At 41.0% G+C, this 18,749-nt stretch overlaps 1 protein-coding gene across 1 annotated transcript in view; it reads left to right on the top strand.

Moving 5' to 3' along the window:
* Positions 1-18,749, top strand: part of PRRG1 (proline rich and Gla domain 1) — a 51,701-nt gene that overhangs the window by 27,195 nt on the left and 5,757 nt on the right. The window contains 2 exon segments of the mRNA XM_040336486.1: positions 17,842-17,891; positions 17,894-18,004. Of these exon segments, the coding sequence (XP_040192420.1) occupies positions 17,842-17,891; positions 17,894-18,004 (161 nt within the window).

Below are 18,749 nucleotides of genomic sequence, written 5' to 3'. Positions count from 1 at the left end.
AAATAATTGTCCTTCTACTGTTAGTGGGCTTAATGCAGAGAAAAGCCTTTTCTTGCTGGGTGAGCTGTGTCTTTGCTGTAGGCTACTTCAAAACGCATCAGAGTCTATGCTGGAAATCCGTCTGTTCTGCTGATATGGGAAGCATAGGAAAGCTGTGTGGGTTTTTTTAAGTTCTTCCTTTTTTTTTTTTCTTCATACTGTATCTATGTATTCCATATTAAAGGGGTTGTAAAGGTAAAACATTTTTTTTCCTAAATAGCTTCCTTTACCTTAGTGCAGTCCTCCTTTACTTACCTCATGCTTCGATTTTGCTTTTAAATGTCCTTATTTCTTCTGAGAAATCCTCACTTCCTGTTCTTCTGTCTGTAACTCCATACAGTAATGTGAGGCTTTCTCCCTGGTGTGGAGTGTCGTGCTCGCCCCCTCCTTTCTCTATCTGCAACGTAGAGAGCATCCTGACTGTCCTGTAGTGCAAGTGAGGGGGCGAGCATGACACTCCACACCAGGGAGAAAGCCTTGCATTACTGTGTGGAGTTACAGACAGAAGAACAGGAAGTGAGGATTTCTCAGAAGAAATGACATTTAAAAGCAAAATGGAAGGATGAGGTAAGTGAAGGAGGACTGCACTAACGTAAAGGAAGCTATTTAGGAAAAAAAATTGTACCTTTTACAACCCTTTTAAAAGGACACAGTTCATTTATACATTTTCCTGTGCTGTGTGGGAGGTGAAGATTAATTTGAAGCTCATTCTGCACTTTGTGTCATGTGTGCTTGACTGAGCTGCTGAATGTAAAGTTTTGACCTTTTTAAGCTGGTTATACTTTAACGACATATTGATTTTTACGTTTTACAAAAAAGCTCAGGTTTGAAAATGTTTCCAAACCAGTGTTTGTGTGTTTGTGTGTGTGTGTGTGTGTGTGTGTGTGTTTTTTTTTTTTTTATTAATATAATTTTGGGATTTTATTTGTATGATTGCCAGGTGTCCCTCTGTCTGCAATAAAGGTCTCCTTGTCTAACCACTTGTCCTGTGGCATGTCCCACCAATTTTCTCTACTCCGGGAAAGCATAAAAAGCTAGTGCCAAGTTGTAGGGATCGACCGATTATCGTTTTTTTCAGTGCCGATACGATACCGATATTTCGGCCACCTCTCGGGCTGATTATTCTGAACCAAATTTTTTTTTTCACGGTTATTGCTGTCTCAAGGACTATAAACCATCCCTTGGCTGTAATAGGCAGTGACCGGTAATCTTTATGGAGGGATTGGGGGTCTAGAAGACCCCAAACCTCTTCTCTGAACTTGAAAGTATTCAAAACGTCAAGATGGGCGTTCTTGAATACTTTTTTTTTTTTTTTTTTTTTTTTTTTTTAAAGCCGATGCCTTTTTAACAGCTTGCTGACTGCCTCACGCACTTGTATGTCGGCAGAATGGCACAGGCAGGCAAAGCAACGTGTGTGTGTGTGTGTGTGTGTGTGTGTGTATATTTACGTTGCTTAGAATCTGCCACCTAGCGGGCACGCCCCCGCGGGACCCGTGGACTCTGTCTGCTGGTTTTCAGAGAGCGGGTCACGGAACGGGAGGATGCCTTTGTAAACAAGGCATCTCCCTGTACTGCCTAGTGACACAACACTGATCGTCTGCTCACTCATCAGGAGCAGCGATTTAGTGTTGTCACAGTAAGTCCTGCCTCCTTAAGTTAGAATCACTCCCTAGGACACACTTAACCCCTTCCTTGTGAATATCGGCTGATCGGTCAATCCCTACTAAGTTGCCTGTGTGTCGTGTAGACCTAAATGTACCCATACTGCAGGAGCAAAGCATAATTGAAGTCTAAGCAACGTTGGTGTACAGATGCATGCAGTCCTGGACTTGCTTTTTACCTTTCAAAGGTGGCATATAAGCACCTAAGGTAATGATGCTTCAGCTTGGAGTAGTTTCAGCAACTTGTTCATTGCTGCCCTCCTATTCTCATGGACTTCAGCTTTGAGATATGTGGACCAGGAAACTTCTCATCTTTTTTAGCAACAGTTGCAAAGGAATATGTAGTTGGCCTTGCACCAATGGATTTATTTTGTTTATCCTGCAGGCTGACAAAATCGAATAGATTCCTGCCTGTTTGCTATACAGTGTAGATCAGGGATAAGCAATTAGCGGACCTCCAGAACTACAAGTCTCTGACAGCAACAAGCATGACACCCAAAGGCAGAGGCATGATGGGATTTGTAGTTTTGGAACAGCTGGAGGTCCGCTAATTGCATATCCCTGCTGTAGATGAATGAGTCCTGCTGCGGTCGTATTTTTTATATCCAAACGCTGTCTGCATTTGATTGGATACAGGAGCAGTTTGGCCGACCTATTTATTTTTCATTCAAAGAATGCTGGGTAAAATGCGAAGAGGGCCACCCACATAGCGCTGAACAAATCCTAGTAACCTGGTAGCAGGTTGTACCTAGAAACATAGCTGGTGCTGAGTTTGGCTGCCTGGCTTCTGCATTTGGCAGAGCATTGTCTACTTTTGCTATGAAGATCCCACCAGGTAGAGGCTGACGCCAATTCGCTTGGCTACACATATCACTTTTCATTCATGGCAGGGCTGTTCTCATGGCTTAACAGGGTTCCCATGTGTGACCTTACCCTTTTAACATGCCTTAGTGTAATGTTAATGGTATTGTCCAAAACAGCAAGAGGGGGACCTCCTGACTGAGTAAAAATTGAATGGATTGTTTCGGTAGGCCCCTACACTACAGTTATTCGTAAATCTTAAATAGGGGCTGATTGCGTCATTTACAACTAACGTGGATCAGCTTGGTTGAGCGGCACCTTGTATCTTTCATGAATCTTAAAAGGAACTTTGTTTTTTAAAAAAAATCTCCTTTTTAGATTTACCAGCAAAAAATCTGTAGAATATTCTATAATTTGATTTTTTTTTTTTTTTTTTTTTGTGTGTAACCTTAAAGTGTTACCCACAACAGTAAAATCAGTATGTCCAGTAAAGCATGCTTGTTATACTGACTGTGGAACTTCTCCTATATTGTGTAAAAAGGCTGTTTAATGTCTTCTCTGATCCTCCCCTTTTATTCCACTGTCCCAAACCATCTGCTGATGGAACCTAGCATTGGGGGCTTGCAGCCTCATAAAACAGGCGAGGAATGAGAGCTTCTTCTACAAGCTTTAACCAGACACTGATGGTCACAAGACTGCTATATACTGCTGATGAGAAATGGTATTGAGCAGTTTATATTTACTAAAACTATTGCATGTCCATGTTCTGTGTACTGTGGGAGACCAGATACATGTGAAACTCAAAAAATTTGAATATCGTGCAAAAGTTCATTTATTTCACTAATGCAACTTAAAAGGTAAAACGAATATATGAGACTCATTACATGCAAAGCAAGATAGTTCAAGCCGTAATTTGTCAGAATTGTGATGATTATGGCTTACAGCTCATGGAAACCCCAAATCCACAATCTCAGAAAATTAGAATATTGTGAAAAGGTGCAATATTCTAGGCTCAACGTGTCCCACTCTAATCAGCTAATTAAGCCATAACACCTGCAAAGGGTTCCTGAGCCTCTGAATGGTCTCTCAGTCTTGTTCAGTAGGAATCACAATCATGGGAAAGACTGCTGACCTGACAGTTGTGCAGAAAACCATCATTGACACCCTCCATAATGAGGGAAAGCCTCAAAAGGTCATTGCAAAAGAAGTTGGATGTTCCCAAAGTGCTGTATCAAAGCACATTAATAGAAAGTTATGTGGAAGGGAAAAGTGTGGAAGAAAAAGGTGCACAAGCAGCAGGGATGACCGCAGCCTGGAGAGGATTGTCAGGGGAAGGCCATTCAAAAGTGTTGGGGACTTTCACAAGGAATGGACTGAGGCTGGAGTCAGTGCATCAAGAGCCACACACAGACGGATCCTGGACATGGGCTTCAAATGTCGTATTCCTCTTGTCAAGCCACTCCTAAACAAACCACGTCAGAAGGGCTTTACCTGGGCTAAAGAAAAACAGACCTGGTCTTGCTCAGTGGTCCAAAGTCCTCTTTTCTGATGAGAGAAAAGGACCCAGAGTATATGTATGAGTATGATGGAAGAATGGAGAGGCACACACACTGCAAGATGCTTGAAGTCCAGTGTGAAGTTCCCACAGTCTGTGTTGATTTGGGGAGCCATGTCATCTGCTGGTGTTGGTCCACTGTGCTTCATTAAGTCCGTCTGCCAGGAGGTATTGGAGCATTTCATGCTTCCTTCTGCAGACAAGCTCTTGGCACCTGTCCACATTGCCAAAAGCACCAAAACCTGGTTCAATGACCGTGGGATTACTGTGCTTGATTGGACAGCAAACTCTCCTGACCTAAACCCCATAGAGAATCTATGGGGAATTGCCAAGAGAAAGATGAGACCAGACAATGCAAAAGAGCTGAAGGCCGCTATTGAAGCATCCTGGTCTTCCATAACACCTCAGCAGTGCCACAGGCTGATGGCTTCCATGCCACGCCTCATGGAGGCAGTAATTGCTGCAAAAGGGGCCCAAACCAAGTACTGAGTACATATGCATGCTTCTACTTTTCAGAGGTCCATGCACAGAGTTTGCATGTTCTCACTGTGCTTGCGTGGGTTTCCTCTGGGTACTCTAGTTTCCTTCCACACTCCAAAGACATGCTGGTAGGTTTATTGGCTCCTGTCTAAATTGGCCCTAGTATGTATGTGAGTTGGTGTCTTTTTGAGGGCAGGGACTGATGTAAAGCGCTGTGTAATTTGATGGCGCTATAGAAGTACCTGTAATAAAGAACAATGATCCTCTTATTTGCAACCTTTTGGTCTATTGCATATGCCATTGAAGCATTTTGTTATACCTGTTTGATAGGTATATAAAATAAAATCTTTGGAACCTGAGAAATTTATGCTATCCCTATGCCGTTATCTCTGTGGACTACAATACACCTTCCACTATGATATAAACAATAGTAGTTCTAGGGTTACAACACTACTCCTCTATAAATATAGTGCAGTGAGTGAACATTGCCACCCTAGGACAAGAGGTATTTTGCTGTCTTATCAAGTGACTCTGAGGCAGAGGAAAAAAAAGTAATGCAGCCACCATATCCAAAGACTGGTAAGCTGCAATAAAATAAAATGTTTTAAACTTGGGTTTAGATACACTTTTAAAAACAGACGTGGCATGAATACAAATGCAGGCACAGCTCACTTGATAAGTTTAAAATAATATGCGTTTTTTTTTTTTTTTTTTTTTATTATGTATTTATGTATTTTTTTTTTTTTTTTTTATCTGAAATAAGTAAGCATTTGTCCTCTGCTCTAGAAAATGTAGCAGATAAACGATTTCACCGGACAATGGCAGCCTGTAAATAGAATTGTGTGCTGGCTTTGTATGCTGGCACACAAACTGCTGTATCACCCTCTGCTGATGTGATGTGATAAGCCCTGGGGATCTGCCTCCCAGAGCAAATGTCATTCATGAGCTAAAGGACTTGTGAAAAACACGTGCCTGGACTCAATGGCGGCCTTGTAGTGACCACCTCTGGGACACTTGTGGAGTGCACTGTACTAATCCCTCTTTTTCAGACTTTGCTATAGTGTTTTCTCCTTTTTTTTTTTTTTTTTTTTTTTTTTATTGAGCCTTGAGTGTAACAAACTACTAGTAGATAAGCAGAAAGCATGGTTGCAAGTTGTGTGTAATGTACATAGTATAAAAAAGGGAATGCATTGTGTTTTTTTTTTTTTAGTTTTTTTTATTTATTATCCACAAAAATAAAAAAATTTTTTAGCGGTATACACTAGCATCTCAAGAACTGTATAATCTGGAGCTAAATAAGCATATTTTAAATGCACAAAGTAGCATGCTAAGCTTGGAACCTAAAGTGCAAGTAACCCCAAAATCCAGTTTTCAGTATTTTTAGTGTCAGGTCTTGCTGTATACAGTTTTCTTAAGCAATTTTTATTTATTTTTTCCTTTTTGACTATCTGTTGTAAAATGTCTTGCTTTGAGATCCTGCCAGTAAACAGTACTTTTGTTGCAGGCTGACAACTTTATAAGGAATTGTAAACAATCGCCTTGGGAAAACTGCCCATTCAGTTTAAAAGTGAAATTAAACGCAAAAACGTGTATTAAGTTATTATTTTTGTTTATTTTTAAGTGTCAGGACAAGTCTAAATCATTGGAGGCAAGCAGGCTGAGTTCCCAGCACTAACCATAGTGTAGTCTACTCTTGCTTAGTGTGGTCAGTTTCTAAAAGGAAAACAGACTAGCAGGAACACCAGGGATTTCTCACAAAGAGAACAGGATACTTTTTCTATACCAAGTACATGGTATAGCAGGCACATATTGGGAATATGAAATGCTGAGGTAACAAACATTGAGCCACTGTTTTGTAATTAGAAGCCACGTTGTCGGTCAGCCATGTGCGTTTTAGGCTGTCTATTAGTGGTGTCAGTTAATCCAATGGTCAACCGAAGAAGCACACTAGCAGGTTCACAATGTTGATGCTAATAACGAGGCTGTGGCTTCGCATTATCGGCCTGCAACAGGAAGAGCTGTTACTGGCAGGATCTTGATGTAAGAAACTTTGCAACAGATTCCTAAAACATTATTTGCTTACAGTGGAGCTTCATCAATCAGCATTAACTATTTTTAATCCCTATGCTGTAAATATATAAAGTATTTATATATTTGCTTGCCTTAGTCTTTTTTTTTTTTTTTTTACCGTTTTAAGGGCAGTGTCACGCTGATATACGTCGACAGAATGGCACAGCTGGGCAGATTAGTGTGTGTGTGTGTGTATATGTGTGTGTGTATATGTATATGTGTGTGTGTGTGTGTGTGTGTGTGTGTGTGTATATTTATTAGGGCTGCAACTAACGATTATTTTCATAATCGATTAGTTGGCCGATTATTATTTCGATTAATCGGATGATAGCCTTAAAAAAAAATAGCATTTAAAAAAAAAAAAATTTGGCCCAATTTGTTAGGCTGATTACAAAACCCAAATTGCCGCAAAAAAAACACATTCCATGCTTTTCTGCAGCTTCTCCATTGAAGTATATTTAACCAAAAAAAATAAATGGCACTGTTTTGCGTTAAGTCCTTGCCCTTTCCAAATACGCAGCAGCTGAAAAAAAAATCATGGATGTCAACGTGTCCCATAGGAAAACATGCAAATCTGTAGTGTGTTTCTGCAAAAAGCACCAAAAAGAGGTGTGACCCCAGGCCTGAGATGTTAGTAACATAATGGGGTTAAAAAAACAAAAAGTACAAAAAGAGAAAATAATCTCTACTGTAAGGGGTTCATTTTTTTTACCGTGGGACAGTGAAATATTTACAGTAGCAATTAGCTTTTTTTTGTACTATAAAGGGCTAATTTTAGTTTTTTTAACCCCATTATGTTACTGGCCGATCGATTATGAAAATTGTAATCGATTCATTTCATAATCGATTAGTTGTTTCGGCCCTAATTTTATATATATATATATATATATATATATATATATATAGTGTATGTTTGCCCCTTTAAGAGCGGCATTGCGCGCCGCGGGTGACGGGCACACACTGTGTGAGCTCCGTGAGTCCGACCGCGGATTCGATGTTCGTGGGGATACCCTTGATCGTCTCGTGGTGAGGAAGAACGGGGAAATGCTGATGTAAACAAACCTTTCCCCATTCTTCCTAGTGACGGGACACTAATCACCGCTCCCTGTAATCAGGAGCGGTGATCAGTGTTGTGTCATAGCCCATCCACCCTACAGTTAGAAGCACTCCCTAGGACACACTTAACCCCATTCAGCGCCCCCTACTGGTTAACTCCTTCACTGCCAGTGTAATTTTTACAGTAATCTGTGCATTTTTATAGCACTGATCGCTGTATCAATGACAATGGTGTCAGTTGTGTCCGACATAATGTCGCAGTCATGATAAACGCTGATCGCCTCCATTAATAGTAAAAAAAAAAAAATAATAAAAAATGCCATAAAACTATTCCATATTTTGTAGATGCTATAACTTTTGCGTAAACCAATCAAACGCTTGTTGCAATTTTTTTTGGGGGGGGGGGGGGGAATTGAGAAAAAAAAAAAATATATATATATATATATATATATATATATATATATATATATATATATATATATATATATATATATATATATATATAATTTTGTTTGGGAGCCACGTCGCACGATCGTGCAGTTGTCAGTTAAAGCGACAGTGCCGAATCACAAAAAGGGGCCTGGTCCTTTAGCTGCATAATGGTCCGGGCTTAAGTGGTTAACACATTCCTTCAGTTGCTTCCTAGTTTCTGACCTAGGCTAAAATGATGTCATACACCCCAGGAGTTTTCATTAGCATTTTATTTTTTTTCATCTGTAGAGGAGGGACATTTTCATGCATGCATACATACCACACTTTTATTTTTTAGGAGCTTGTAAAGCATTGCACGCTTGTTCGTAGGTGCAAGCTTAGGATCCTGCAGACTGTCGGTGTATATGTCTTATCCTACCTGCTATGGGCCGGCAGTTGCACAATAACAGGAAGAATCCATAAACTACTTAGAGCACACACTAGCGCCCTTGTGGTAGTTCATAGAGAACTACAAGCAATCAACCACAAAGGTTGTAGGTACTTGTAGTTTGTTCATTCACAGATCTCTGTGAATGATGTGGCTGTGTGGGCGGAGCCACATACTTTTCAAATTGTGCGTGTGGGAGAAGATCCCTGGCCGGCTGTTGCAGTAATGGTGGCTCATCGAGAGGCTGCTTGAGTGGGACATGTTAAGTTTTCCACCCTAAAAATGGGAGGAACATGTAACCCGTTCCCAAAGGTGAACTTTTAGCCTTTAATAGTTTCTAAGGCAATGACCTGAAAGAAGTATGCAGATTAGAAGTTAATAATTCTGAGTTGCGAAATTGCATGTTTGTTCCTGGTCTGTGACTACAAAGTGTTTTTTATTCTGAGAAAGCCACACAACTGTGGAGGATTCTATGGATGATCTGTGGGTATTCCAGTAGAAAAACTTTTTTTAAACCGTTTTCGAATTCTTAGCCCTGGTAGTTACTCATTGACCCAAATCTGTAGACTTGAGCTGGAACATACTTAGATCCCCCATCCAGAGACCAGTGTGCACTTCATTTTAGGGAACCATGCATAAGTTTGCTTAGAAATGATTTCTAAGCTTATTTCACACAGGAGGATGCCCATCCAGACTTGTCCTTTGAATGTGCCCTTAAGATTTCCTGATTTAGCAGACAAGTAATGTGATGCTTTCTGAAATAGCCTGTCTCGAGAAATTGGAGTGTAATACTTTTTACAAAGCTATCAAGGGCATTTGCATTCAATGATTCACATGCAAAGCAGTTATATATAGATTAGCTCCTTTTATAATTGAGGTTTACAAGATACTTTTGTGTGTGATGCAAGCTAAAATGCTATAAAGGCTAGGAGTTGAAGTATCGTTGGTGTTACTAAACCCAGGACCCTGCATTCACTACATCTGGTCTCCCACAGTACACAGAGCATGGAAATGCAATTATTTTATTAAATAAATATAAACTAATGTATACCTTTTCTCATCAGCGGTATATAGCAGTCTTGTGACTTCTATCAGTGTCTGGTTAAAGCTTGTAGGAGTTTTCATTTATACACTGCAGGATCCCTGACACGCTCTCTGGACAGTGCTGATTGGCCCTTTGCTGATCACATGCACCCTCCCAAAGAAAAAAAGGAAAACTCTGGCAATACACACCACACTGAGCATGTTAAGAGTGCCCCCAAGGCTCTGTTTCCATCAGATGGATTGGGGACTGTGAAAGAAGGGGAGGATCAAATAAGACAGGATCAAACAACCTTTTCACACAATTCGGCGTTAACCCCCTTAGGTTCCACCCTGAGTATAATGCCTGCATACAGACTGATTCTTCAAACTGGACCTTTTGTAGACCTGTGTTTAATCCACGGGTGGCCGGATATCAGCAGACATGTGTTTTACAACAGGCTACCTCCAGTCTTTTACGCTTAGACCCCATAACACACTATTAGATTTTCTGCAGATTCTTGTCTTCAGATTTACCAAAAGCATGTATGAGGTCAAACCTGAAGAGTTTCAATTTGTATGCAATCAGGCAGGCCTTTGCACTACATGGGTTTTGGTAAATCTGAAGAGAAAAAATCTGTAGAAAATCTAATAGTGTGTATGGGGCCTTAAGCAATATAAGAGCAGTGTGAACCGCAAGCTTTTATAAAACATTCAGCAGGCTTCAAACGGCTTTCCCTAAGCCTTTAAAGCACCCTTCAGCGCCTGATCGGAAATGTTGTACACAAATGTTAATGAGAGTGCTGATTGTCACTTTAACTACTTGCTTACTGTGCACATATACCCCGTTCCTGCCCAGGCGAAATTTCAGCTTCCGGCACTGCATCGCTTTAACTGACAATTGCGCGATGTGGCTCCCAAACAAAATTTACGTTTTTTTGTTTTTTTTGTTTGTTTTTTCACAAATGGAGCTTTCTTTTGGTGGTATTTGATCGCCTGTGCGGTTTTTATTTTTTGTGCTATAAACAAAAAAAGAGCGTCCATTTTGAAAAAAAAAAACTATTTTTAACTTTTTGCTATAATATCCCATTTAAATAAAAAAAAAAGTTCTCAGTTTAGGCCGATATGTATTCTTCATATTTTTGGTAAACAAAAATTATATATATATAACCATTCACATATATACAGTGAAACAGTGCTATAAATATGCACTGATTATAGTACAAATGTGACCGGCAGGGAAGGGGTTAACACTAGGGGTCATAGGTGATTCTAACTGTAGGGGGAGGGGACTGACTGGGGGAGGTGACCGATCTGTGTCCCTATGTACAAGGAACACAGCATCGGTCTCCTCTCCCTGACAGTACGTGAATCTCTGTGTTTACACACAGATCCACGGTCCTGCTCGGATACTGGGCAATCGCGGGTGCCTGGCGGCTGCCGCGGGGCACGTGCAGCATGTTCCCACTATCGGCTTTAAAATCGGCACACGCGCCCACTATCGGCTTTAAAAGACGAGGACGTCATATGACGTCCTGTCAGAACAATTGAGCTACTGTGCGGCCGTCAATTGACTGTGTCCGGTAGTTAAGTGGTTAAACAAACAGCAGGATTTCAACAAATTTCAAGTAGTGTTGAAGCCTGCTAGCAACTTGTTTTTAAAGTGGCAGTCATAACTCCCATTCGGATCTGTGTTCAACATTTACAAACTGAAGCTGAATGTTAACAAAGCTGGGGGAAGCTCTGCAAATGCTTTGTAAAAGCATGCTCTTCAGCAGGGATCCCCAACTACAGCCCTCCAGCTGTTGTGGAACTACATGTCCCATAAGGCATTGTGAAACTGACATTCCCGGTGTATTGTCAGTTTGCTGCCTATCCTAGAATGCTCCGGAAGTCACGTGGCGGCCAACTGCGCATGCGCGATGCATTCCAATGGATTAACGACAGCGCACACCAGTGAAACCTCGGTCGGCATCCAGGCTCTTTCTTTAACATTCCCGTGGATTGGAGGATGTTAAAAAAAGAGCCAGGAGGCCGAGCGAGCCGTCCGAGCGAAGTGAGGCCGACTGGCCACTTTCCTCTAAATCCACGTCGCCCTGAATGCCGGGTTCGCTGGTGTGTACTGTCGAAAATCCATTGGAACGCATCGCACTTGCGTTTGGAATGCATCGCGCAGTTGGCCGCCACGTGACTTCCGCAGCATTCTAGGATAGGCAGCAAACTGTGACACTACACTGGCCATGATGTAGTTCCTAAACAACCGAAGGCCCATAGTCTGGAGACACCTGTACTAGAGGAATAAAAATATTTTTTCCCATAAACGATAGAAAACCGATCTGATTGGCTAATAACCACTGTCTCTTTATTACCAAAATATAGTAAACTGATAAATACTGGTATAGTACGATAATACAAACGGCTGCTTTGTAAGTCTTTGTTCCATACAAAGAGCAGGTTTCTACAGATAGTGTCCTCCTCCTCCCTGTACTTTACCTCCTGCCAAGAAATATCACAAAAAAGAGTGCAGTGCCGTTATTTTTAGCTGTGGAATTTCCTCTTGTGAGCTCAGTGTGCCGCTGGTAATAAACTTCTTCTGCAGTAGAATGCACAATCTGACTGTAGCACTGGGAACGGAGGGCCACTGTCCATAGGAATTAGTATCGGCTTTGGGAACTGAACTTTTCATATGCCCTGTCTACGCTCCTTTTGTGTGGGTTTGTTCTTTAGTTATTTTGCTTACGTGCCAGTCTGTCATGTTTTATTCAGAAAGGTCTTTAAATAATTTAATAGAAACAAAGATATATATATATATATATATATATATATATATATATATATATATATATATATATATATATATATATATATATATATATATATATATATATATATATATATATATATATATATATATATATAAAAATATTTTTTAAAGCTTTCATGCTAGTATACTGATTGTTTTGCAAATTGCTCTTTTTTTTTTTATATCAGTTTTTTAAAACTCCTGGTGGAATAGTGGTCAATTTCAGAAGCATAGATGTTGGTATTGCTCTCTTGTCGTCCTGAAATTCTAGTCTCCTGACTGTCGTCTTGATCACCTTGCATTGATACTTTTTTAGTTACTAACATGGAGCAAGTATGCACATAATGACGTCTGACTTTACGCTGACTCATTTTACATATTGGATCTGGATTAGTGACTCGAAGTACTGAATCTAGGCCATGAGTATGAAAGCTAGGCAAATAGTCCTTCAATTTACATTTCTACTAGCCTCCTATACCACTCCTGAGTATCAGTATTCAGGCTTGGCGAGATCACACTGTTATGAATTTAAAACATTAAAGTTTTAAATACAATTTAACACATTAAAACATTACATTTTCTGATGAGCTCCAACAGCTAAAGGTCAGCTCATGCTTTTTTCCACTAAAGCCCTATGCACACAGGCCGAGTGTCGAATGGCATCAGGTAGTCTAATAGAAACTGTCCGACATTAGGTTCGTTTACTGCAGCAGGTCCGCCAGAAGCTCACTATTTGGCTTCTGTCCATGGGGCATGACCGAAAAAAGGTTGGCCGGCTCATGATCAGCACCCTTGGCCAATTGCCCTTGGGGTTGCAGTGTCCAGTCTGACTCGCTCCCCTCCCCTGGGGCTTCTTTATACCCCTTTTGGGCTGCCCCATCCTCATGTTTACATCTGTTGGCGTTTGCAGCTGCCTGGATCCTGGACATCGTTTTTTTGGGCCAGAGCATTGTCCAAGGGCTACAAACTAGAGTTCTGGTCTCTGCCTCTCTTAATGCTGACTAATCTGCCAGCTTCCTTGCAAAGATGGGCAAACCTTCATGCTGCCCTTGAGATAGAGCTGCACGATTAATCGCGGAGAGAATCGCAATCTCGATTCTCCCTGTGGGATGACCCGCAATTCTTCTGTGTCACCGCCGTTTCCACGTAACCAGCGTGGAACGCAAATGGCGCTGATATCGGAACCGACGTCAGCAGCCTGCGCCGCTGGATGGATGCCTGGGCTTCTCTCACAGTTCTGTACAACTGTTAGTGTGTATCCATGCGCCACCCAGTGGTTGCCGGCGGTACTGCTTCTGATGTATAAAAGAGACCAGTGATATGTCTATAATGTTAAAGACCATATAACTCCTATGAAAAAGCAGAATCAAAGTTTGACTCTGCTTTTTTCATAGGAGTTATATGGTCTTTAACATTCTAGACATATCACTGGTCTGTTTTTTATATATTCATATTTTCAGATAAATCACAGGTTTATTTATTTGGGGGAGGTTTCTGGCATTCAGTTTTTGAGAATCGTGAGAGAATTGTGATCTTTAGTCTAAGCAAAAGAATCGGCATTCTCATTTTGACCAGAATCGTGCAGCTCCAACTAAAGCAAAGGGGGCATTCATCCTATACTGGATTTTCCTGTTTCGACAACCTCAACAAAGTTCAAAAATTTGGTATGGAATCGACGCAGTTTGTATTTGCCTCCTTTCACCTGGGAGACTTTCTGGCATATGTGAGAATAAAAGATGCTTAATTAAACATTCCCTTCCTGATGTTGCAACAATGCTATCTGTATTTTGCTGTGGGCACCAATTATTTGCTCTTCCCTTTGGTCTGTTCACTGTACCTTGGGTCTTCACCAAGGCGCTAGCTTCTGTTCTCTCTATCCCACTTTCAAGGCATTCCCACTGTGGATTACAACCACCTGTTGCAGAATAGTTGGCTCGGGTTCTGCCAATGTTGAGTGGATGATACAGACGCTTTGGAAATTGGAATAATTCCAGAACCACAGAAGTCGATTCTATGCCAACACTTCACCTGAATTATTTGAGCCTAACTTTGCATATAGCCATGTCTAGGGTCTTTTGTCCGTCTGGCTGATTCCAGTCTTATTTTTTGTTATTCTCAGGCCCTATAGTCCAAAAGCTGCCCAACCAATCGCTTTTGCATAACCATTTTGGGCTTGATTGTTGCAATTCTGGCAAACATCGGACCAGCAGGTACAGTCTTCATATCACCTTGTGTGCCTGTCCAGCAAGACCAGACTAACCCTGACACAGTGAATCTCCAGTCCAGTGATGGAATCAGGGACTCTTGCCTGATGGACTATAAAGTGATCAGAGTATTCCAACCTGTCAGGCTTGTGTGGAGACCTGGACACACTCAGTAAAAGGGGACTTGGGTTGTCGGAAGCTCAGCTCAGTATTCGGGAACACAGGGCAATTCAATTGGCTCTTCATTGCTAGACATCTGAGCTGTGAGGTCACCCAACCAGGATTCTGTTGAACAACATCACAGCCATGGCTTACATTAACCATCAGGGGGGGCAGCTCAGTGTTTCTAAATCAAACCTGGGCAAAATTTCCATGTTCCTGCTCTGACCACTGATCACATCCAGTTGTGGTGATTGGACTATGAAGATTACATGTTAAGACACTGATGACTGAGGAAGAATGCTCCCTCCACCTGGTGGTTTTTAGAGCTCTCTGTTGCAGGAGGGAGGCATCAGACATGGACCTCTGGACCTCCCAAGTTCACAATAAACTGGATCAGTTTGTTGCAAGAAACAGGGATCCTAATGCCGCGTACACACATCACTTTATGTGATGGAAAAAAAAACGACTTTTTGTGAAGTAAAAAAAACGTTTTTGAAACTTCATTTTCAAAAACGACGTTGCCTACACACCATCGTTTTTTCAAAATGCTCTAGCAAAGCGCGGTTACGTTCAGCACTTTTTTCCATTGAAGCTCGCTTCATAATTAGCTTCTGAGCATGCGCGGGTTTAAAAACGTCGCTTTAAACATCGTTTTAGCTACACAGTGATTTTGTTGTTTTTCACAAGACATAAAACAATGTTTTCCCCCACACACGGTCATTTTAATTGACGTTTTTAAAAACGTTTTTTTTTTCATCACATAAAGTGATGGTGTGTACGCGGCATAAGGCCTTCAGTCAAAGCTTTGGGCACTCCTTGGGAACCGTTCTATGCCATTCTCCTGCTGAAGCTTCTCCCTTGCTTCGTCTTGTGGAATTGAGATGTAGGGCATTCCAGTGATTCTCATTTTGCACATTGGATCAGGAGGTTGTGATACTCGGCCTGCTGGCAAACTCTCCAAGGGCCCTCCCAGACTATCCAGACTTTTTTTTCCAAGGGCCTGTTTACCATCCTTCTCCATTGCTGGCTTTAGCGGCTTGGCCAAACCTACTACTTCTGGTGCAAAGCCAAGTACTTCCATCCAGGAAAATAATTTTTAGGATGAATTCTCCTTCCTCCAATCAGGCCTTGATCATCAGCTAGACTTAAGTACCCTCCCAAAGGTCAAGATTTAGCCTTAAGTCCTTTTAAAGTGTATTTTTCCCAAAAATGCGTTTTTTGAAGGACTGCTGCGCAAATGCAGTGTGACATAAGATATTGCATCAACCGCTTTATTCTCTAGGGTCTCTTAAAAAAAAAAAAAAAAAAAAGTTTGGGGGTTCTGAATTTTCTAGCAAAAAAAAAAATACAGATTTTTAATTTGTAAGCCGCAAGTGTCAGATAAAGGCTTGGTCTTTTTTAAGTGGTTCAACTGACCTAATTTAAAGACCGAACTTCATCCCTTTGATCTAAAAACTGTTACAATGTTCTTCTTTCTTCTTCTTCTTTTTTTTTTTTTTTTTTTTTTTTGACAGCACTGAATCGAGGAAATGCTGTATTGAGATTGTGAGAGGGGGTTGAATCTTGATTCTTTAACTATTAATCGTGCAGCTCTACTACCACTCTATGATCTCTAGTGGCTCTGTGGGATTTCAGCATGGTTCTGTTGGCTTTACAAAAAACACAAAATAACCCCTTGTTTTACCTCATATTTTTATTTTTTTAAACCTTTCTCAAGGATTAGCCCCTCCACCTTAACCAGGACACTGTGCTTCCCTCTTTGCCCTGTCCATAAATAACCTAGGGAAATTGTTCTCCAGTGTCTCCACATGGCTTGTGCTGTTCAAGTCTGTGTCTCTCCATCTACATGTTAATTTGGACAGTCTGACTCAGTTATTGTCATTTCTGGAGCTTTGTGGTCACGTGACTGCATAGAAAAACCTGGAGGAAGAAACTGTATTATAACTTATGCAGGGCAATGTGGAGGCAATATTTTAAAGTATGTGTATTTGTTTAGCCTTCACTTCTACTGAAGTGTTAAAGTCCAAAATGAGTTTAGTTTATTTCAGTATGAAGATAAGGCAGCGACTTTATAAAAGGCCAGTGTGTTTTTTATAAGTGCTCAACAGTGCCACCTTTCATTAGGGCTAAAGCGTGAATGGGAAATAGTTGATGGACTGAAATACTGTATATGGTACACTACAGCAGCATTCCCCAGCCTTTTTGGCTCCAGGGACTGGTTTTAGGGCAGGATTGGGGGGGGGGGGGGGGGGGTTACCCAGATATTCAGTCTGTCCTCTGGCCCCCTTCATACCACAACCTTCCTGTATATCGGTCCTTCTCGGTTTCCCCTTCACGTCACAGCTCCCCTTTATATTGGTGCCCCTTATATTGGTGCCCCTTTATATTGGTGCCCCTTTGCATTACAGTCCCCTTGCCCCTGTGCATTACAGTCCCTTTACAGTAATATAATGGGGACTGAACTGTAAAGGGGCACTGTAATGACAATTGCAGTGCCCCTAGCAATCACGGCCTTCTCCATTGGTGCCCCTGCCTTGCTGATACAATGACATTATTGGTGGGACGAGAGACCCGAGCGGACACACAGGCTAAATGGCACTGCTGCACCGCAAGAATTTAGTGGCGGCCATGGTTGCAGTTCACCCCTGTACGGACTGGTTATCAACAGGGCCACAGACTGGCACCGGCAGGGGGGTTGGCGACTACAACCACTCCTGTGTGGTAAAAGGGTATCCTTAAAATGGTCATCGGCACCATCTTCTTTCCTTGTTCAGCTACTTTTTGTTTTTTGTACCCTTTTTGCAAATTTCTTTAATATATTTTGATTACTGGATTCTACTTGTATCGATCTGTGTACTTTTGCCATCTAAAAAAAAAAAAAATGTGGGGTTTCTTGGTTGTTTAGGAAATATTGCTGTATAGTTCATCATACATTGGGTTATTGGGTTTATATTGCATACAATTTTGGACTTTGTAAAGTGACATGAATATGGACGTTCAATTGTAGTCCTCATCATAAATCTGCAAAGTGCCCCTGGCCGTTATGATGCCTATTTTTCCTTTTATGTCCCCCTTCTTTACAATGCTTGCTTCTGTTCATCCTTAAACTACCTTTGGTCTTTGTTTCCCAGTTTTCCTATCTGAAGAGAGAGCCAATTCTGTTCTAAAAGCGCTTCCCCAGAGGCTAATGGGTTCCTCGAAGAGATCAAGCAAGGCAACATTGAGCGGGAGTGCAATGAAGAATTGTGCAGCTATGAAGAGGCGAGGGAAGCCTTTGAGAATGACGAGAAGACTGTAAGTATCCTTCTGAGACTTGCAAGGCTCCTAACCAGAGCAGTCAGAGTAGCTAACTAAAAGCACATTTTTGGAAACCATTATATAAAATGGCTCTGCTTTCATTTACTGTTGCTTTCTGACATTATTACCAAATTGATATTTCAGAAAAAAGTGTGCGTCAGTGGGTTGAAACCCCTAACAGCCTTGTGTATCTCTTATGTATCTCTTGGAGAATGACAAAATCTTCCCCTACATGACTCTATTCACAAAGATTTTCAAGAAGGATAGGTATTTTTCTTTTCAGTTGAGTGAGTGTAATTTTCAAATTTCATTGGACTTGGCTGAATATAATGCTCCCTTTTAAAAAAAAAAAAAAATAAAAAAAAAATGGATTCTCAACCTAGTGTGCTAGATGTGTGAAGTGAGTCTGTAGCCTTCTCATATTGACCTAATGAAGTCACCTGCCTACTGTGAAATATCTGTGGCACGAGGAATTCTGTGGATACCTTGCCAGTTCCAAAAAACATATACAGGTGCATCTCAAAATTTTTTGAATATCAAAAAGTTAAGTAATATAGATCAATTAAAAATTAAAACTTGTATATTCTATAGATTGGCGTGTCATATCTTTCAAGCATTTCTTATTTACTGAAAACCAGGAATTCAGTATCTCAGAATTAGATATTCTGAATGTTCAATATTGTAGACTCATGGTGTTGCCACTCTAAGCGACTAACTCAAAACAATGAATCAAAAATAAACT

Source organism: Rana temporaria, chromosome 2 (assembly GCF_905171775.1).
Source record: "Rana temporaria chromosome 2, aRanTem1.1, whole genome shotgun sequence".
In the NCBI taxonomy this organism is placed as follows: domain Eukaryota; kingdom Metazoa; phylum Chordata; class Amphibia; order Anura; family Ranidae; genus Rana; species Rana temporaria.
Note: the sequence above shows the minus strand (reverse complement) of the source record. Positions and strands in the feature narration are given on the sequence as shown.